The sequence below is a fragment of the Mus caroli genome, unplaced genomic scaffold, assembly GCF_978045245.1.
Source record: "Mus caroli unplaced genomic scaffold, Mus_caroli_1 scaffold_8, whole genome shotgun sequence".
Lineage (NCBI taxonomy): Eukaryota > Metazoa > Chordata > Mammalia > Rodentia > Muridae > Mus > Mus caroli.
In genome coordinates this window covers 1,494,331-1,516,047 of record NW_028227263.1, presented here as the reverse complement: position 1 = coordinate 1,516,047, position 21,717 = coordinate 1,494,331, and the positions used below count along the sequence as shown (strand labels likewise).

At 47.8% G+C, this 21,717-nt stretch overlaps 1 protein-coding gene across 3 annotated transcripts in view; it reads left to right on the top strand.

The window, feature by feature from the left end:
- Positions 1-4,682: 4,682 nt before the first annotated feature.
- LOC110298773 (uncharacterized) overlaps positions 4,683-21,717 on the top strand; it is a 32,841-nt gene continuing 15,806 nt past the window's right edge. Inside the window, exons 1-6 of one of the 3 annotated variants that reach the window (XM_021168213.3) lie at positions 4,683-4,748; positions 4,988-5,135; positions 9,795-9,935; positions 12,371-12,499; positions 20,971-21,081; positions 21,447-21,525. In XM_021168213.3, the coding sequence (XP_021023872.1) occupies positions 9,819-9,935; positions 12,371-12,499; positions 20,971-21,081; positions 21,447-21,525 (436 nt within the window). In that variant the 5' untranslated portion in view covers positions 4,683-4,748; positions 4,988-5,135; positions 9,795-9,818. The remainder of the gene's footprint in view (positions 4,749-4,987; positions 5,136-9,794; positions 9,936-12,370; positions 12,500-20,970; positions 21,082-21,446; positions 21,526-21,717) is intronic. The other 2 variants (XM_021168212.3, XM_021168214.3) reach the window with 2 other exon arrangements.

Genomic DNA, 21,717 nt, shown 5'->3' with positions numbered 1-21,717 from the left:
GTCATGCTGTGCTGTCTCTTGAATGGGCCTGACCAGTACCAGGGGTGGGAATTGGTGTGGGAGTGAATGAGGGCTGTCGTACGTTGTTGGATGGAACCCCAGGAAGTATTAGAGCCAATGCCTATTAGGGCACTATCAAAGCTTCATGTCCTAATGAGCATTGGGGACACCCTCCTCCATAATTCCCTTATCAGTCCAGAACTCTGCTGGGCCGTTTGCTTGTCAGAGGTGAGGCGTTCATTCCATTTGCCAGTGACAGGAAGCCACACAGTGAATGGAGAAGCCACATAGCTGGGCCTGGACTTCTCTTGTTTCTGGAAAAGTAGAGGTGAGTGAGAGGTGAGTGGTGCCCACAGCCAGGGCACAACTGGTCTGCTTCCAGAGCTGGTTGAACGTTTAACAAAGGGTTTCTGGCATCTGTGCTAGTCAGCACCTTTATTTTTCCCTCGGGCAAAGTCCTTTTAAGGAACCTGGGTGTGGTGGTTGTAACCTTAGACACCAGGTTCCACTGTTCACAGGTGAACTCTGGCTGTGCCTTCTGAAGGCTGTATATAGCCCTAAATAGGTGACCCTCTCTTGGCCTCAGCATCTAGTTTTTGTGTGCTAAAGGTCAGTCTTCCGGTCTTCCTACAGAGCTGGAGAAAGACATTCAAGCCATGGCAGGAGGTTCCCATGTTACTAGTGCTTGCCAATTGGCTATGGTTGTAGTTTGTTTTAGCCTGGGAGCCTAGTTAGGGTTTGGTGTATGGTGCCCTCATACCTGGGACTCTGTGACTGCTGGGCTGCTGCTCCCTGCTCTCTGCCAGTAACCCGCTGCAGTTCTCCGTGCAGCTTCAACCCAGGCTTTTTATGGCCCTTCCAAAGTGGGGCCAGCTGAACTGTGCTCTGGGTAGAGCCACCCTCATACCTCATCAGGTATCAGACAGATCTAGACTGCATGCTGGAGACATGAGCACCTTCAGAGTGGCCGGAAGGATCATTTGTCCTGTGTCCCTACCTACCCTGTTGGTTCTAGCGAGAGGGCCAAGATACCCTTAGAAGACAACCTCACAGCGTAACACACTTGTGACCTTGAGAGGGCCCTTGGCTACCCCATGCCTTCTGTGACAACATTGGATGATTCAGCCAAATGAGTCAAGGGGGTGAGGGGATGGAAGCAACTTGCCCTGAAGGAAGTGCCTGTCAAGTAGCTGAGACCAAGTTTAAAAGTGGGTGTCTTCATTCCAGCCCCACTGCAAGGGATAGGCCAGTGCTACAGAGTGTATGTAGTGTTCACACACAGGATCGTTGTTCTGGGATCGTCCCACAGCGTGGAAGCCATCATTGTTAATATGCTGTTTTCCCCTTTTAGTTTGGTTTTGTTTTGTTCTGTTTTTTTTAGGTAAAGTTCCCCATGTAGTCAGGGTTGGCCCAGAATCTGTGGCAATCTCACTTCAACCCCTGAGCCCAGGGGTTACAGATGTATACCCCCATGCTTGCCTGGGTTCTGGATTGAAAAAAAATTTTAAAGTTGTTTTAGAATTTTTTTTTTATGTGTATGAGTGTTTTGCCAGTATATATGTAAGTGCATCTATACTGGTAACCAAAGGCCAGAGAGAGAAATGAATCCCCTGACATCCAAGTTACAGATGGTTGTGAGCTGCCATGTGGGTTCTGGGAACTGAACCCCGACCCTCTGGAAGAGGGGCCAGCGCTCTTAACTGCTGAGTTGTTTCTTCAGCCCCTGGTTTAAATTTTTTTTTTTTTAAAGAATTGCATTTGAGGGCTGGGGAGATGGATCAGTTGGTAATGTGCTTGCCATGCAAGCCTGAGGACCTGTGTCCTGATCCAACAAAAGCCAGAGCCTAGCATCTGTAATCTCAGAGTGCTGTCAAAATGGGAGCCAGAGGCATGTGAACCAACAGCAGCAGCAACAGCAGCGGCGGCGGCAGTAGCAGCAGCAGCGCGCGCACACACAGAGGGAAAAAAAAAAGGATGATTTGACTTAATCCATACATAGGTAGGTGCCTGTTGTTCCTGCCCGTAGAGGCTCTGGGATAGCAGCTGCTTGGTCCCCCCTCAGCCTCCTCCACAAACCACAGGTGTTAGCAGAAAGCTGTCTTGCACCTTGCTTTGCTTTGAATAATATTGTTTTCTGAGAAGCCCAGGCCTCTGCCTTCCCAGGAAGACTGGCAGGCAGCCAGGTGTGAACCAGAGGTCACAGATGCCACATCCAGAGCACCTAGATCAGCTATGCACAATGCCTTCCAACTCCCTTGTTCTCGGCTATTCTTGTCACAGTTCTGTTTTGCAATTGTGCTCTCTGCCTCCAGCACCTCTGGCTGAGAACTCTCCCAGGGCTGGGCTAAGAAGCCAGAAGCCAAGAGATAGGAACTGGAAGGAACTTTGAGAAATTGAGAACCCCTAGTCCCAATCCTACTCCTTCCATAGAAGGCAACTGGGCTGCTGTTCCTGGTCTCTCCTCAGTGAGCCTTCCCAAGTCTCCTTGCTCTGGACTCTCCTGCAGCAGCAGCCACCTCCAAGATGGCACCTTCAGACTACCTGCAGGCAATCCTGGGATCTGAGGACTCTCCACACACAAGTACACTAACCTGTGTAACCAGTAGGCTGTAGTAACACCAAACGGAGCTTGTCTTCCAGGTATGCATGGAGGTCACAGTATGCAAGCCTGGGATCGTATGCAGTATGCATGGAGGGTTAGGCCAGGAGGTCACAGTACTTGAGCGTGTGGTCTCTGGGCCCATGTGGTTTAAGGGGAGGCATCATCAAATCCTTCACCAGGCTGGGCAGAGGCTTCCCACCCATAGCCACATCTGTGTACCAAATCTTGTGTCCCTTGGAAGCAGGGTTCCTGTTCCTGTGGAGTTTTCAGATGAGATGGCAAAGGGGTACCTTTCATAGCCTCACAGGGCAGCTCAGGCTGGGACTAACCATCTTGATGCTTCCGGACTCCCACACCTCAGGGACGGTGTGATACATAATAAGGCTATCGTTGATGGGTTTGACTTGTTAACATTGGAGGGTGAATCAAAGGCACAGGGAAGTGAGAGATAACCCCATCCATCTAGCAATGGCTTTATGACTCATGAACCACAGTCTAGAAAGTTCTGTTGGGAAGCCTTTCATTTGATCCCATCTGGTTTCATGTCTTAGGCATCTTAGGGTTTCTATTGCTATGAAAAAACACTGACCACAGCAACTCTTGTAAAGGTAAATGTTTAATTGGAGGCGGGCTCACAGGTCAGAGGTTGAGTCCATTGTCATGGTGGGAAGCATGGTGGTATACAGGCAGACGTAGTCTGGAGAAGTAACTGAATGTTCTACATCCTGATCCAAAAGCAGCAGGAATACAGTGACAGTGGGGTTGTCTTGAGCATCGGAAACCTCAAAGCTCACCCCTAGTGCCAGGCTTCCTCCAACAAGGCCACACCTCCAACAAGGCCATACCTCCTAAGTGCCACTTCCTATGGGCCAATGGGGACCATTTTCATTCACACCATCACATTTAGCTTCTGTGTATGTCTACCCACAGTTAGATACTGAGTTACTCAGCCATGAGGTCCTGACTGTGTATCTGTTGTCTCTTTTAACCATAACCTTGAACAGAATCCACTGAAGGTATTGTCACTTGGGACTGTAAGAAATAATGTTTTCCAGTTGGGCGTGGTGGCACACGCCTTTAATCCCAGCACTCAGGAGGCAGAGGCAGGCGGATTTCTGAGTCCGAGGCCAGCCTGGTCTACAGAGTGTGTTACAGGACAGCCAGGGCTATACAGAGAAACCCTGTCTTGAAAAACCAAAAGAAAAAAAAAAGAGAGAGAGAGAAAGAGAAATAAATAATGTTTTACAATGACACTTTGAGGTCTTGTTAAACATAAATAAAATCTCTGGACCCCAGCTAGTCGGTTGTGGCACTTCTTGTCTCTGTCCTGACTCACCAAGGCAACACTGAAGAGCCTCGGAGGAAGCCCAGTTAGTTTCAAGTCTCAATTCTCATTTCTTTTTTCTTTCTTTTTGAGACTTGATAACCCAGGCTGGCCTCCAACTTGGTGTGTGTATAGCTCCTGCTCCTGCCTTCCAACCTTCCAAGGGCTGAAATGAGGGTACAGGTACTGATGAAACCTAGGGCCTCAGCATGTTAGGCAAACACTCTACTGAGCTGTACTACCTGGCCACTCCCTTCTGGAATGGTGTTTGTGAAGTGTCGACTTTATACTGTGGTTCCAGAGCAAGTACTGGAATGTTCTCCCACATACCAAATGTACCAGGGTCTTTCCCTACATTGCCTTGGCCCTGCCTGAAGCCCTCAGTGCCTCCATCATCCCTGTATATAGAATATCCCTCTTGATTTCCCATCATGCCCTGGATCACCAACCCTGGCCCAAGGCTGAGGGCAGCGACTCTACAGAAGTCCAGGTCTCTTTGATTCTTGGGTCCCTTGTCATTCCAGACGGAGGCCTTGGTTCTCCCTGAGGTCCCATAGGAGGTCAGACATCTAGAGGGACACACAACAAGAGTGAACCTAGGGAAGGTGAGGAACCAGTGTAAAACCCAGAAGCTTCTCTTACAAGATCATTTCAAGCAAGGGCTGATAGCCTTGCCTGGGTGAGGCCCTGAAGTCACAGCTGCATCACAATGTGCAAATGTCCCAGCAGCAGGGAAAGGTCCACGGTACCCAGAGGGGTCCACAAAACTTTGTAGAGGGGGAGAGGGGAGGAGGAGGACTGTGGCCTCCCTCAGAGACACCAGTAAGTTCCATTTTCTACCAACTTCATGATTTGGTTCAAGGGAGGAGGGGCTCTCCCTGGTGGAGAGCAGGATGTGCTTCACAGCAGAGCGCCCTGTACTGTTTCAGGCTCTCAGGTTTGGCCTGGGTTTCTCTGCTTCTTAACTTAAGTCTCTTGGATATTTATTTATTTATTTATTTATTTATTTATTTATTTATTCATCTATCTATCTATCCATCTATCTATCTATCTATTTTTAGTGAGGAAACAGACATGTTCAAGCTAGATCAACTGATCCTGAATAAACACACTTGGGATCGGCCACAGATGCCACACTGTCACCGGGGAGCACGCTAACCTTGAGAGACTGGAGCCTCCCACCCCGCTGTTCCCAGAACCCCAAGCCAGGTGAGACTGGTCAGTCTCTGGTTTCTGGTGAGCAGCCGTCAATGGTTTTGTGCTATCTGCTTGCCTCACCCTACCCGGGGGAAAGATTTCCATCCAGGAGGAAAGGGAGCCAGGCCTTGTTTCTTCTCTGTGCCCTGGTTTATTCTCTGAAAGCAGGAAGCCCCCTCACTCCCACAACAGCTCGTGACATATACAAAAATCTTCCTGGCCAGAAACAGAAGTTACACAGTTTTGGGTGTTTTGTTTGTTTGTTGTTTGGTGGTGGTGGTGGTGGTGGTGGTGGTAGTGATGTGTGTGTGTGTGTGTGTGTGTGTTGGATGGATCTCTCTATGAAGTCCTGGATAACCTAGAACTCACTGTGTAACCCAGGCTGTGCTTGAACTCAGGGAGATCCTCCTGCCTCTGTCTCCTCAGAGCTGCTATTAAAAGTGTGAGTTGCTATGCCTAGCCACAAACATTTGTTTTAAAGTGAATGACCAGAAACCAAGTCAAGCTTGCTCCCAGGCTGACAATAGCACCTAACTCCTGTCATGGCTTTTCACTGGCTCATCCTGTCAGCAGAGGGGCAACTTCTGGAAGGGCCAGATTGTTCATCCTACCAGCTCCACCCATAGGAGCATGGGAAAATCTCTGCTCTCGGCCTTGGATGCTTTCTGGGGACATTCTTGTTTTGGGGTTGGTGTATGTTGTCTGCTAAGTTAATATGCTTCAATAGGCTTCCTTCACTGCAGAATCACAGGGATAAGCCAGACACTAAATTAGGCTGTTTATGGGACTCACAATAGTCCAAGATAATTTGACGCTGGGTCTGCAGCATTCCAAATCTCCACAATCATGACATTCTATTCCAGTGGTTCTCAACCCGGGGATCTCGACCCCACAGGGATCACATAGCAGATATCCTGCTTATCAGATATTTACATTATGATTCATAGCAGTAGCAAAATTATAAAGTAGCTGCAAAATCATTTTATGGTTGGGGGGTCACCACATCACAAGGAACTGCATTAAAAAGGCAGAAGCATTAGGGAGGTTGAGAGCCATAGTAAGTCAACCTTGGGCAGTCTTGAACACAGGTGTGGCTTTTTTCCTCCTGGGAACTTCATTTCACTGTAGAAAGGTGAGATCATGTGTGGCTTTGAAACCCAGGGGCAGCTGGGTCAGATGCAGCTGGCGAGGCTATGTGGGAACAGATGCTGTAGTCTTTCCTTCAGAAAACTCTCAGTGCCTGGAAGATGATGCTAACTTTATTCTTCATCTGTGCTGTGTAAGGGGTGCGTAGGCTTGTTGAGACCACTGGCTTCACAGGTGTACAGGTGAATTTGGAAAGAAATTCTACCCAGCTATAGTGGTTCACATCAGTAATCGCAGCACTCGGAAGGAGGCTGAGTCAGGATTGCTATTAATCTGAGTCTAGCCTGGGCTTCAGAGGGAGACCCAAATCTGGTGTTGATAAGATGCAATCATGAGGCACCACACACTAGGGAGAAATTGCTCACAGAAGGAAGCATGGTGTCTGTTCTTATTTTTAAGAAATTGCCAGTCATTTCAGCTTCCAGCAGCCACTGCCTGCTCAGTTGTCACTGTCATCCCAGAGGTAGGATCTCCACCAGAAAAAGATGGTTCCCCAAAGCCTTGGAGAACCCCAAAAGAACTAATTACCCTCGTTTTTTAAATAAAGATTTTATTTATTTATTTATTTTATATATATGACAAATACACTGTAGCTGTATGCAGACACACCAGAAGAGGGCATCAGATCCTACTATAAATGGTTGTGGGGGGCTAGGGAGATGGCTCAGTGGTTAAGAGCACTGACTGCAGTTCTGAAAGTCTTGAGTTCAAATCCCAGCAACCACATGGTGGCTCACAACCATCCCTAATGAGACCTGCTGCCCTCTTCTGGAGTATCTGAAGATAGCTACAGTGTACTTACATACAATAAATAAATTAAAAAAAAAATGGTTGTGAGCCACCATGTCATTGCTGGGAATTGAACTCAGGACCACTGGAAGAGCAGCCACTGCTTTTAACTACTGAGCCATCTCTCCAGCCTGCTAATTACCCTCTTAACTCTGATTTACTGCTGTATCTTTGAGAGGAACCCAGTGTCTCTAAGGTGTTCTGTGTCTACACAGTGGAGTACAAATACTATACAAGGCCGGGAAAGGGACAACAGTTAATGCTAGCATCGTGTCAGAATCTCCAGGAGAGGAACAAAATAAGCAAACAACAAAGTTCTCAGGTGTGGGCTCCAATGGGACACTGAGGTAGATTGAAGTGGGTAAGTTTATTAGGATTGTTAAGGACGTGAGCAGACATAACAGCATGGTCTGGGGCTCTGCAGAGAGAAGTCAGGCCCCACAGCAGGCCTCTTACTACAGCTCTCTGGGGAAGAGGATTGTTTCCACAGCTGGCGCCTGCGGTTCCTCTGATTTGCAGATAGGAGGCAGGAGAGGTGGAGTGGCTATGTAACCGCTCCATACCTCTGTTGATATAACTTACTCCCCATGTGAGAATCTAATCTAGAGAGCCACAGACGGCTCAGTATGTGGTGCCTGGTGTCTGCGTGGAGAAGAGCTATGCAGGCCTTGTCGGGACAGAGATTCTGAGAGGCCCAGCAGCACTGACCAAGATGTGGACCCAAGATGTCAGCTCCTGGGGTTCTAGGTGAGGTGGAAATTACATACATGGGACCCCTGTTGTAGATTGTCCTGGTGTTTTTAATATTTTTATACTAATTTCACTTCCCCAAGAGGGGCTGCTTCAGATGAGGAGTGCATCAGTACTCAGCTGACTTCATGTGAACCTTCTCCTCATTTTAACTTGTAAAATAAAGGCTAGAGCCAGTGACTGGGCGGTGGAAGGGAAAGGTGGAACTAAAAGTTTTAGAGAGGGAGAGGGAGAGAAAGGAGGAGGGGAAGACAGAGGGAGGTGGAAGGAAAAATAGAACAAAAATACATGGCCTAGAGAAACTGCAAGTCTCAAGGGATTTCATAGATGGGAAGTATAGTAGTGGTAGATCTACCCAATCTAGGCATACAGCTCATATTCATATTAATTGAGTTGTGTTTTCCTTACACGGGCTTAAATAGGTTAGAGATTTACCACAACAGACCCCAACCTCATTTCTTGCCCAACTGTAATCTTCATGACAGAAGAGGAGAATTTTAAAGATTATTTGTATGCCACTGTGTGAATGTATGTGCACTGCAAGTATATAGCTACCTATGGAAGCCTGAAGAGGTCACCAGGCTTCCTGGAGTACAGGTGGTTGTGAGCTGTTGGCATGGATGCTTGGAGCATCTTAACTGCGGAGACTTCTCTTCAGCCCCAGGAGGAGATAGTTTAGTATCAGTTGTGCTATGAGACCACTAAACAGCGGAACCCAAGGCATTGGAATTGCCCCAGGAGTCTCACACTGGGGAGGGAAAGGCTGAAGTCTGGAGCCATACAGAGATAGAGCTTGTCTCCCAGAGACCTCACAGAGTTCTGAGAACTTGTCAGATCACCTTGCAGGAGAGACTGGGACTGAGACAGTAATTGGTCAGTGACGGGCAGGACCACACCCTGACCAGGACTCTTAGCCCTGCACTCCCCCTTCCCTCTGTTTAAGCCTGAGCCTCATGTCCAGACCCTGAAGAGGGACTTGGGGGTAAATGGACCTCTTTGTCCCTCTTCTCAACATTGTCATATTCAATGAATCTTGCTCTGCTTTTCACAGATGGTTTTTAAGATGATATACTGAGGAAAAGTGGCTGAGCCTGGCTTGTTGAGGATGCTGGGGCCCAGGCTTTTGCCATGAAATAATGTTAACATATCCAGTGTGCACAGCTCCCTGAGCCCTGAGCCTGCCTAGCTGCCCTATCCTTCCCACATGCACAGTGCTCTCCTCAGGAAGGCCTGGCCTCATCCATACCACAGGGTCTATCCCAGTTTGTCCACACCAGAGGTTTGAGAGATGATGTTTCAAGAGATGACGTTTCTTTAGTGTTGAACTTAGGGCAAACCAGGCAGACCCACGGTGAGGCTCACCCCCAGACAGGAATGGTTTCCTTGTGACCATTTCATGGCCTAAGCACTCCAAATACAACTTTCTGTAAGTGCTTCACTTGCTTTGGAAGGAGCATCTGAAGAAGGCAGAGGCACAAAGCTATAGCCCAGGAGAGGCTCGGCTGTGGGTCTGCAGGATGACTGGGTGCACAGAGCTGTGGGTCTGCAGGATGACTGGGTGCACAGAGCTGTGGGTCTGCAGGATGACTGGGTGCACAGAGCTGTGGGTCTGCAGGATGACTGGGTGCACAGAGCTGTGGGTCTGCAGGATGACGACTGGGTGCACAGAGCTGTGGGTCTGCAGGATGACGACTGGGTGCACAGAGCTGTGGGTCTGCAGGATGACTGGGTGCACAGAGCTGTGGGTCTGCAGGATGACTGGGTGCACAGAGCTGTGGGTCTGCAGGATGACGACTGGGTGCACAGAGCTGTGGGTCTGCAGGATGACGACTGGGTGCACAGAGCTGTTTGAAGCTCTCTGTTCCTGAACAGCACCTGCAGAGTGGCTCTCCCTCAGGTCAACCATGCTGTAGGTACACAGAGCACATGTCCTGCTGTTGGCACAGTACCTGCTGAGATAAGGGATAATGTGGTTTCTCCCCACAGGCGTGTCCAGGTCACCACAGCACAATGGAAAAAACCCCCCTCGTCTGTGACTATGGTTCTGGCTTCAGTAAGGTGGGCTTTTCAGGAACTCAGGCCCCTCGGGCTATCTTCCCCACCATCCTCGGGAAAATGAAACATACCGTGAGTAGCCCCTGGCTTCATCCTCCAGCCTCCTGTGCTGCACTTGCTGTGACTGTCATAGTTCCCAATTCTCTGACCACCATACTGCTTGCTTCCTGTCAGATGGCTCAAGAAGGTGGCCTTAGGGACAGATGAGAGGGCATGAGCAGGCTCTTCCATACCCTCCAGCATGGGCAGCTGCCTCTGGGTCCAGCTTCTCTTTATCTCTAGTACCTCTCCCTCTAGCAATAGTACTTGGATTTCAACTGGAGCCTCTCTTGGCCTTCTCCTCCCACTTCAGGGATCCCTTCTCTGAGCTTGATTGGCAGTGCCCCTCCACACAGATAGTGACTCCCACCCTCTGTCGTTCTGGTAGCCACGAGCTTCCTCAGTGGCTCTTTCTCCGTAGCGTAAGGTCTTAACTGTGGGTTGTACCTGAAGTCATCCCATAGCCCCACAGGGAGGGGAAGGACTCACACATTAACTATACAATCAAGCCTCTCATTTGTGGGTGTGTCCAGAGAACCCCAGTAGATGCCTGGCACACTGGAGAGTCCTGATCTCCATAGACTCTTGCTCAGATCTATGTGAGTTATAAACCATATACCCATGTACAGTATTGGAGAGAAAGGCTGTGTGAGTGTGGCAGACAGTCATGGCAGATGATTTTTGCAGAACCACGGCCAAGAGGGAGCACTGTGCAAAGAGCAATATAGGGGCTAGCGATGCTCACGGCTGGTTATGTTGCCTGAAGCAGAATTGGGAAAAGCCAATTCGCCATGAAGACCATAATCAGATTTTCTACTTGGCCTTTCTCCTCCCTCTTCTTCAGGCTTGCCTTCCCTTAGCCATATTCCCAGTTAGCCTTGCCCTAACCCTGCACAGCAGGGGTGACTCCTATGTTCAGGAGGGTCTGCTTCCTTTTCTTTAGGTGAGAGACTCAGCTGTACTCTAGGCCCGTGACACTGATCTCTACCCAGGGCTGGTGACTGGCCATGAAGGCAGTGGGGTTTTTAGTGGGAGGCCTGGAGGGAACAGAGAGGCCGGACAAGGACAAAGTCATTCTTTCCAGTGTAGTCCTGGCCCACAGGCCACCCAGGGACAGGCCACCAGGTCAGTAAATGGTGGCTTCAAAGCTGGATTTGATCAGGAGGCTACCTGACCCCCACACTCTCACAACCACACTCTGAAAAGCATCTGAGGAGGCACAGCATTGACAATGCCATGTCCCCTTGGTCTGTCATTTGTGAGGCCTCACTCAACATGCTCCCAGCAGTGCATGGGGTCCACAGGGCCCTGAGGGAATTGTTCCCACTTGACAGAGAAGGGGATGGAAGCACGGGGAGGTTAGCAGCTCACCTGAGGTCTTGGATGGTGGTTCTCAGATCAAGGCCGAAGCTATAGAAAGAACAAGATGGCTGAGAACAAGCTCTGGGCAGTGGGCTATGACTGTTTTGAGCACAGGCCTGTAAACTTACTGTACTACAGCATGCCTGCAGCATCCCTGGGATGCTCCACTGCAGCAAGCTATCATTGCACCTTGTACCATGCACCACTGCAGCATAGTTTTACCACATGGTTGCATGATAACAGATGGTACCATGCACCCATGCAACATTGCCGCAGCTCAGCATTGTATCATTGCCCAGCCCTTTGATTATCCTGTCGCACTTGCACCCTGTTCCTCTTCCCTGTTGCACTACTACCCCATGCACATGGCTTCCATCTAGCTTAAACATTAGCTCATCCTGGAGACCCTGATCTCCTCTGATGAGTGAGTGTGATGCAGGGGTTCCTCTGTGGTCTCATGGAGCCAGCCTTCCATGTAGAATGGCATACCCACTTTCCCTGTTTCCTTCTTTGTGCTCAGGCGTGGGCATAGCTTGATGTCTCTTTAGTCTTTGTCCTTTCTGGGCTTCCTGCCCCTTCATCTAGCTAGCCCTGCTAAATCTTCACAACTCTGATCCTAATGACAGTTTTTGTTTGTTTGGTTGGTTGGTTGTTGGTTGGTTGGTTGGTTGGTTTTGATGGAATGAGGTAGGTGCCCAGCCACTCTTACAGCTTGGAAAATTCAATCCACCTGAAACTCAGGAGCCAGCTCATGCTACAGGCCCTTTTTCAGTAAGCCTTTTAGACCAGGTGTGTAGGATGGGCCCCCATGCCTTCCCTCTGGTAGTTTTTCTTTGTTGGCTTCCATTTCTATGTATGCAATATGAATGTCCTCACAGCGACCCTCAGCAGCCCTGGACCTTGAAGGCAATTGCCCTGTTTGCTAGTAACCTCTGCTGAAAGTGTGCATGGTTGGAAAGCCTCCTCCATGTTCAGGCTAGTGATCAGTACCAATTCCCAGCAGCCTCAGGGCACTGGCTCAAGTCCACATATGAAAGCCATATACGGTGGGCCTAGTTCCAGCCTGCCACTCTCAGGGGGTATCCTGTCCTGCCTGTGTTTTTCAGAATGTGCTAGAGGGGTTGGGAGAACAAGACTGGTTCATTGGAGCTGAGACCCAGACTAATCGAACAGAACTGAATATGTACTACCCCATCTCCCGGGGAGCCATCACCAACTGGGACAATGTAGAGAAGGTGAGCTACAACCTCTAGGGACCAGTAATGCTCCAGCCACTGTCCTTGGCACTGAGGAATGATGTTTGTGTGGGGTTTTTTTGGGGGGAGGGTGCTGCTTTATTTTTTGAGTTCTTATATCTAACACCCTTCCAACCCTTATTCCACCCTAATCCCTTCCAATTCCACAGCACTACATAGGAGAGATAGGAGACTAGAGGGGAAAGGGAGCATAGACCTCTTTAGACTACTTCCTGCTTTTTAGGGGAATGGGGTTCCTTGGGGCAAGTCCAATCTTTATAGTTAGTTAGGATAGCTCCAATGTCTTCTAGTCTCTTTGTGCATCACTACTTGACAAACCTGCAACACCAGGAACACCCACCAGCAGCCTCCTCATAGCACATGCTGGCCCTTCCTGGGTCTCTGGCATTTATATCCTTTTGAAAGTTCCAAGAATTCCAAATGTCACACACTTGCAGAAACTATCTGCAGCAGGCAAAACCACACTCCTGCTAGAGCACGAGGCAAATCATAATCACCTGCTGTGAAGCAGCCTCTTACTCCACACCCGGGATTAAAACAAAAACATTCACATAACATAACTTTGTGTTTAAAGAAACCAACATTCTCCCTACAGAAGGGACCTGCTGCTTGGGCCTAGTTCTGTTGCTGCTCTCAGTACCTCCATAGTCACAGCCTCAGGGATCCAAGTCAGGAGACAGCAGTTCCAGTCCTGCATCCTCTACTTACTGCCCACACCACCAGGACAGGGCATGGCCTCTGGGACCCTTAAGACAAAGATGGCTTGTCTATAAGACAATATGATTATTCCTATGCTATCACAGCTGGAAGGGAATGATGAATAAGAAGTCATCAGCCTTTGGGAAGTAACACATGGGTCTGACCAGCCCTCAAGACACCTGCACGTGAGGCATGTTGCTTATGATCTGAGCCCTGAGACAGCCATGATAAAGCTCCAAAGCTGCAGATTTAAGCCTTAGGCATCTGTTGTCTCATAGCCCTCAAGGTCAAGGTGTTGGTACAGGACTGCTGTGGAGGGCTGTGAGGGAGAGCCTGCCTCTGGCTGCTCCCTGGTTTCCGGAAGCCTTGCTGACAATCTTTGGGGGCTCCTTCACTTGTAGAGCATTACTTCAGTCTCTGCTCTCATCTCTGAGGGGCATCTTCCCTGTGTGTCTTTAGTTCAAATTTCCCCCTTTTATCAGTGTAGTAAGAGATTAGAGACAAACAATCCCAGTATGAATTCCTGTCAGTGTCACCAATGATACCTGCTGGGAACCAAATCTTGGTCCTCTGCAAGAGCAGACAGTGCTCTTAACCACTGAGACATACAGCCCAAAACAGCCCATTAAAGCTGAGCTATGTGGAGGTATTCATTTGCCATCCCAACTCCAAGGTAGCAGAAGCAGGAGAGTCAGGAGTTCTAGGTCAGCTTAGACTACTAGGCCTTGGATCAAAACAAAAAGGTAACCAAATTAAAAATGAGGCTTCTACAGTAGATCTTAATTCATATGACTGTGGCCTAAGAAAAGATCAGGACACAGATCTACAGAGCATGATCATGTGAGAAGACAAAGAAGAGACAGGCCTCCAAAGGAGCCATCATAGCATCTCCATCTCAGATCTCCAGCTTAGGTATGAATGCTAACCTGCTCTCAAGGTTCTAAGGACATACAAAAGCTCACCCTGTGGGAATCAATGAGTTTACTGGTCTGATTTACACAACACAGGGTTGGGGTTACAGAAAGGAGCTTAGGGGACCCAAAACAGACACATTGGAATGTCTTCAGTCAGCATGGATGATGGCTTCCCCATTGTATTAGTCAGGTTTCTCTAGAGTAACAGAACTTAATGAATCTCTCTCTATATATATATATAGAAAGGGGGTTTATTAGAATGATTTACAGGCTGTGGTCCAGATAATCCAACAATGGCTGCCTATGAACAGAAGAAATTCCAAGAATCCAGTAGTTGTTCAGTCCATGAGGTTGGATGTCTCATCTGGTCTTCAGAATACTCTGGAATCCTGAATGGCTAATGCCAGTGAAGGAATGAACCCAATAGTGAGAGCAAGTGGCCCAGAGCAAAAGCTCCTTTCTTCCATGTCCTTTATATAGGCCACCAGCAGAAAGTGTGGCCCAGATTAGAGGTGTGTTATCCCACCTCAAAAAATCTGGAACAGAAGTAGAGGTTAGTTCAAAAGGTCTAACTAAGCAAAAATCCCTCATGGTTGTGCACAGCCATTTTTGGGTTTGAGGTAATTCCAGATATAGTTGAGTTGACAAGCAAGGACAGCCATCATGTAAGCTGTGGCCCTAGCCATCCTAGCCCCTCCAGAGCCCACAAGGCCACACACAACTAGGGCAGAATGTTTGTAAGTGGCTTGGAGGAGAGGCTGTATACCTGACAAGAATACAGTGACCCTGCCCATCTTCTGGGAGGGAATGTCAACAGTGTACAGGCTGGTCACACCGATTTACAAGCTGGTGTCACCTGTCTAGTGAAGCTGATGGTTCAGCAGGAATGAACAGCTAGCCTCCCTGGCAACCCTGTCATCTGAGGCCCACACTCCTCAGTGTGGTGGGTGATCTTTTCCATTTGAAAGATGAAGAAGGAGACTTGTAATATGTAACCAGTTAAATTATCTAGTATTTATAGCAATAAAACTCGGGATGCATAAACTGAGATAAAATTCTGCTAGTTCAGTGAAGTAACTTTTATTTTCTGAACTATATAAAAAATATTTTTACCAGTCTGAGTCTACAGCTAAACTGCTAGTTCCATAGAAATCTCTTCCTCTCTGTGTCATTCCACCTAGCTAGTCTATCTTTCCCTTGAGCTCTTTCTTTCTTTTTTTTTAAGATTTATTTATTTATTATATGTAAGTACACCGTAGCTGTCTTCAGACACCCCAGAAGAGATTCAGTTATCATTACAGATGGTTGTGAGCCACCATGTGGTTGCTGGGATTTGAACTCAGGGCCTTCGGAAGAGCAGTCGGTGCTCTTAACCACTGAGCCATCTCTCCAGCCCCCCCTTGAGCTCTTTCAAACCCAAGCGGGCTCCTTAGCTCTCTTTCCTAGAATCCTGTTCTACCTGTTGTTCCTGCAAGCCCAAGGAGAAAATCTCTTACCTGGAGCTCCTTCCATGAAGGCTCTTCTAAGCCAAGAGAGACAGAGCCTATCAAAGGCCCAATTCCTAATCAAAGAACTCTCTAGCTCCTCCCCTATATCCTTGGCAGGCGGAACCTTGTCACCTTCAAGGTTCAGTCTCAAGGTGGGTGGCTCTAAGCCAAGTCAGTGGGGATCATTTCACCTTTACAATCAGGTAGCTCAAGGTCATCCATTTAACTTTGCCTCAGGTCATACAGCAAAGACTAAAAGACTTCTCCCAAAGGACTTGCCTTAAAATAGGCAGGAACCTTCCGTTCTTTAGCATCTTATCTATGGAGGCTTTTAGAGGCACACACAAACTGCATCTCTACAGGACACACCTACTTGCATCTGGCAACAGCAATATCTATTTGAGCTTGTATATTTTGCTAACAATTAGGTTATCTATGTACAATAATCAAATATCCTGTAACAGAGGGCTCACTGAGGTCACCTCGATGGTCTTGAATAGGCATATATTATGTGATAAACTTCCATCATTGCTGGGCTTTCTCTGTGGCACCCAAACCACTTGAATCTCCACCTCACCCCTGAATTTTGGTGCACATATCTGTCACCCATAAGACCCTAAAGACCCTTGAGACAGTGTTGGGCCTGTCAACCCCTGCCAGCCCCATTCCATAACTTCAGGCCTGGTGTATCATTGGAGATAAGATCACGCTTCATCTTTCCTTGATGGTGAGCCAGAGGTGCTGGTTACAATTCATCCATCGATGCTTTGGAATTAGAGTCTTGTCCAGGGCCTTTTCAGACATCCAGATCCCTGGATTACTATGTGCAATGGCAGTACTTGCAGGATCCCAACCAAATCCTTTCATGCGCTCCATGTTATCTCAAGTTAGGCTACAAAATCTCAGTGTTGTCACCACACCAATTGCTGGGTACTGAGTTGCTTAAAGAATAGTGACAAGAAATCTGAGCATTTTCTCTGCAGGCACAGCTTCAACTTTTGCTACACAGTTTAAGATGGCCTTGAACTTTTGACACTGTTTGACATTTTGATCTATGAGGCAGGATCCATAAAGTTACATGTGACAGCTCACAGGCAGGAGGTTTATTTAGGGAGATGGGGAGGGATACAGAGGCTGCCTCTGGGAGGAGAGAAGAAAAGAGGCATGTGGAGTAGGGGGAGGAAAAAGGGGACGTTTTATCAGGGATGTGGTACATGTGCAGGAGGACATTCAACAGGACAGTGGGAATGTGTAGCTTCCCCGCAGCTAGTAATGCCTTGTCCTGCTGTCACTGGGCTCTTCCGGCTGGCCGTGGAGGTGCCTGATTGCTAACATTCCTCTCTTTTGTTTATTATAAAGAGGAGGAGCCAGAAGGGGAGTGATGATGATGCTAAAGATGTAGGCTCTCACTTCCTGACAACTGGGGACAGTGCCATCTCTTTGGGGACCCTAAGAAAATTGGGATGGTAGCCAAGTCCTGGGAGAGCTGGCTAGTTAATTCTGTCCAGGATCTGTTGGACCATCTGTGGCTAGGAAAGTGCAGGCCCAGTTGCAGTGGTCTGCAAGGGTGGACCAGAGCACCTGTGGGTAGCTTCTCTGGAGCTGTTCTGGGTGCAGATTCTGAGTAAACACCTGGACTTGGCAGGATTCTGGAACACATATTCGTATTAGGGGTAGAAGATAAAGTTAAATAGGTTCAGGAGAAAAAAATTTTCTTAGGTGTACATTTGAAACTTGTAGGCTCATGGTCTTGATAGTTGAGGAGAGGAGAATCCCAAAACCAGAGAAAGGGGAAGGCATTCTGCCCTCTGGGATAGTCAATGGGTGGGAAAATTAGTCTGTTATTGACAGGGGTGCTTATCCAGAGTCCATTTGACCCATGGGAGGTAGAGCTGAGTGGATTTCCTGAGGGTTACAAGAATCTTTTTTAAGTTTACAAAAAGAGATAAATTTTAGACATATTAAATTGTAGGCTGTACTGAAATCCATATTTTAGAAAAGGGTAGTAGATAGCACATTTGTGTCACAGTTGAGGCTTGGTAAACAAATTTTTTGTTAATAACATAAGCACTCCTTAAGGTGAGCTCAGGAAAGACAGAAAGCTTCTGTGAAGCAGAAGGGCGAGAGGGCTTCTTCCCTCTATCCAGAAGGGCAAGAGGGCATCTTCCCTCTATCCAGAAGGCTGGATGTATATAAATTTAGCATAATGAAAAACACCTGTAAGCCTATATTTAAAAGACAAAGGAAATGTAAAATCTTGAACTGGTAACTATGACAGTGGATTGTATAGTGGAAGGCTTTACCATTGATAGACTAATAATTTATCAGAACTCCATTGGTCAATGTTAGAACTCTGAACTTTCAAAGTCCTAATATAACAATAGCGAGGGGAAGACATCGGAAGCTGTTTTTATTCCTTTTATTTACCTTAAGTCACCTTATCACCATCTAGGCTTTCATTTGTACTTATCAACCCTAAAACACCTTGTAGACCCTAAAATACTATCTTAGATCCTCTTAACCTAAGGTTCTATATCTTCATACTGTGAGACCCCGACTTAGAGCGTTTCTCCCTGGAAGGTAAAACTTTAGATTTTTTCCTGTCTAATTATTTACTATGCAACACAGGCAGTGGATCACTTGGAACAGTCATTGTAAAAGGAGTTGAGGGGTTGTACCTACTAAGCATATCTGAGTTAAATAATAGGTCTGTCATTATCTTCTCTAAACTGTACCTTGTAACGTAAAAAGACTAAATGAAGTCTAATCTTGTAATCAACTGCTTCGGTTCTTTGCATGACTTCAAGTATATTTCTAAACATATTAAAGGATTTAACCATGTATAAGGTTATAGACTTAGCTTTCATGAGACTAGACGGGCATTGTAGCTTTTGACATTAGAACCTGCAGGAGGGGGAGGGGTATGCAGGTCCACCAGGGCAGGCTAAGGACTTGGGGATTCAAAGACAAAGTTCCCATGGGGGAGGAAAGAGTCACAGGCCAGGGTCCAACGTGTCCCAAGGACACACATAGGACTAGAACCAGTTGGTATAAGCTGGAGAGCCCGGTCATCCTGAGGCTAGTCAGGGACCAGCACTTTTGCCCAAGCAAAGCAAAGTGCTGGAGCAGACACAGCTCATCCAATACCAGGATTTATGAGAGGAAAAAAAAAAAAAGGACCTGTGCCAGTTAAAGAGTAAAGCTTTGCCTGAGGCAAAAGGTCCATGGTGAGGTTGGATAGAAGGGCCAGCTACAGCCGGGGGTTCATCTGCTCCCAAGGGTACCAGAGGGGTATCAGGTGCTCAATGGTCACTCCCTTAATAAATGATCCAGGAAAGCATTTATGCCAACCAGGAAGGGAAAATCCACCAATTGGTCCGTGTTGGATATGCAGAAGTCTAACGATCAGGTGAAGGAAAGCCAGCCTGTAGCAGGTGGACTGGGGAGAGGGTCCCAACCTGTGGCTTCATTCCCACTGTGGGGTGCTGTACTGGCTAGTTTTGTGTCAGCTTGACACAGCTGGAGTTATCACAGAGAAAGGAGCTTCAGTTGAGGAAATGCCTCCATGAGATCCAACTGTAAGGCATTTTCTCAATTAGTGATCAAGGGGGAAAGGCCCCTTGTGGGTGGGACCATCCCTGGGCTGGTAGTCTTGGGTTCTATAAGAGAGTAGGCTGAGCAAGCCAGGGGAGGCAAGCCAGTAAAGAACATCCCTCCATGGCTTCTGCATCAGCTCCTGCTTTCTGACCTGCTTGAGTTCCAGTCCTGACTTCCTTGGTGATGAACAGCAGTGTGGAAGTGTAAGCCCAATAAACCCTTTCCTCCCCAACTGCTTCTTGGTCATGATGTTTGTGCAGGAATAGAAACCCTAAGACAGGTGCACAAGAACCAGAGAATCCTAACCCAAGTTCTGGCACCAAATGTTGGATCTATATAGCAGGATCCATAAAGTCATACAATTGGATAGGTCTTCTCACCTAGGAGGTTTATTTAGGGAGGTGGGGAGGGATGCAGAGGCTGCCTCTGGGTAGAGAAAAGAAGAAAAAAGGGGAGCAGGGAGGAGGAACAGTCCTTTTATCATGGATGTGGCACACTCACAGGAGGAGGACATAAGGGGACACTAGGAATGTGTAGCCTCTCAGCAGTGATGCCTTGTCTTGCTAACAGACCCTCCTGCCTCCCAATCTGAGTGTTGGATTTCAGGTGTGCATTACATGCCTGGTTTATGCAGTGCTGGGAATGGAGACTAGAGGGCAGGGCTTTGTGTATGCTAGGGAAACATTAGAGCAGCTGAGTGTTCCCCAAATTTTTTTTCCAAACATTTTTGATTCTTGGTTGATGAATCTTTGGCTATAGAATCTGTAGATCTGGAGCTCAGCTGTACTCATTTGTCTGTCAGATAGATGACAGATAATAAATGACAGCAGAGATGTTAGATAGGCGAGAGATGACTGAGAGGTACATAGTGAATGAAAAAAAATAAAGGAAGGACATGACTACTCCTAGATATGGTGGAGGAGGGCAAATCTTTTTTCTTTTCTTTCCTCATAGCTGAGGACCAAACCCAGAGCCTTGGGCTTGCTAGGCAAGCACTCTACCACTGAGCTAAATCCCCAACCCTGAGGGGAAAGCTTATTGTAAAAGGGAAAGAATAGCCAGAGACAAGGATATCTGGCAGGGTCTAGAATGGACACGGCCAGATTGATCTAGGCCATGTGAGGAGGGAGGGGGAGAGGAAAGGGAAGAGGCAGACCAAGATGCTGGGAGGGTGAAGGGTAGACAGAAGAGCCAGGAAATCAAAACGATGGATTATATAGGAAAGGGCAGCTAGGATAAGGACAGCCTAGACCTGGGCTGGAGAAGTTTAGGGTAGAAGATGGCCTATGCCAGTCATGCCCTGTAACAGGTAGGCACTGAGGGATGCTGGGAAAACCTTGGGGCCAGGTCCACTTTGATGTGTTAAATAGGCACCTCAGTCATTTGTCCAAAATTTAGACCTAAGTGATACATGATGGATAACAGATAGATGGTAGATTGATTATGGATACAGAGACAGATGCAGAAGAGACAAGACAGACAGATAATAGACAATAAACAGGTAGTGAGATGAACAGATAGGTGGCAGGTGTAGATGGGTGGTAGATTTTATACACGTGCACACACACACGCACACGCACACACACACACACAGAGAGAGAGAGAGAGAGAGAGAGAGAGTAGATGGTAAACAGAAGACAAAAAGGTTATTTAGATCCCTAATAGATGTATCAGCAGATACTTACATCAATAGGTAGGTGATAGATAATGTTCTTGGACAGCTACTGCTCACCTGCCGTCCTCTCTCCTGCAGATTTGGCATTACTCCTTTTACCACTCCCTCCAAATTGCCCCTGAACAACACCCTATCCTGATAACAGAGGCACCGTTAACCAGCAAGGAAGCTAAATCCAGAATGACTCAGGTAATGGGGCCTGGAGCTCTGCAAGGCATGGAGGGAGGATCCTGCTCTGTCCCAACCTGAAAGTTCCCTGTTTCTGCTTTGGGCCTCATCCTGGTTCTTCCCACCATGATGGAAATGGAGATGGTGGTGGGCGGATGGAGTTTAAGTATGGACCCTAATCTGTGAGTGCTCCCACCAAAGCACAGACGACAGAGTCCACCTTAGGCTGCAGTGGCTGCAGGAAGCTGTCCACAACCCCAACTGTCAGAGTCCTCATTCCAAGTCTCAGCTTCTCCTAAAGAGACAAGTGAATTAAACAGATGGCCGAGCTGGCACATCTGGCTAACAGTGTATAGCACCCATACCCCCCAACCTCCCATATGCAGGCACAGGGCCAAGGCATGATCTGCACATCTCAGAGGCCACTTAGATCTGGAAACAGCATTTCTACCCATCATGGTGCAGGTATGAGCTCACATCAAACCAGCGTCAAACCTGCTGTGGACACGCACCCCACCCCACCCCCAGTATAGACAATCAGAGCATGGGCATGGCTGGCTTCACTCAAAAAGCATCCAATGTCCATGAGGGTTTCAGCAAACTAGATTGGGAGAAGAGGGTGAGACTGTCCCAGCTCAGCTGCCGGGGACACTCCTC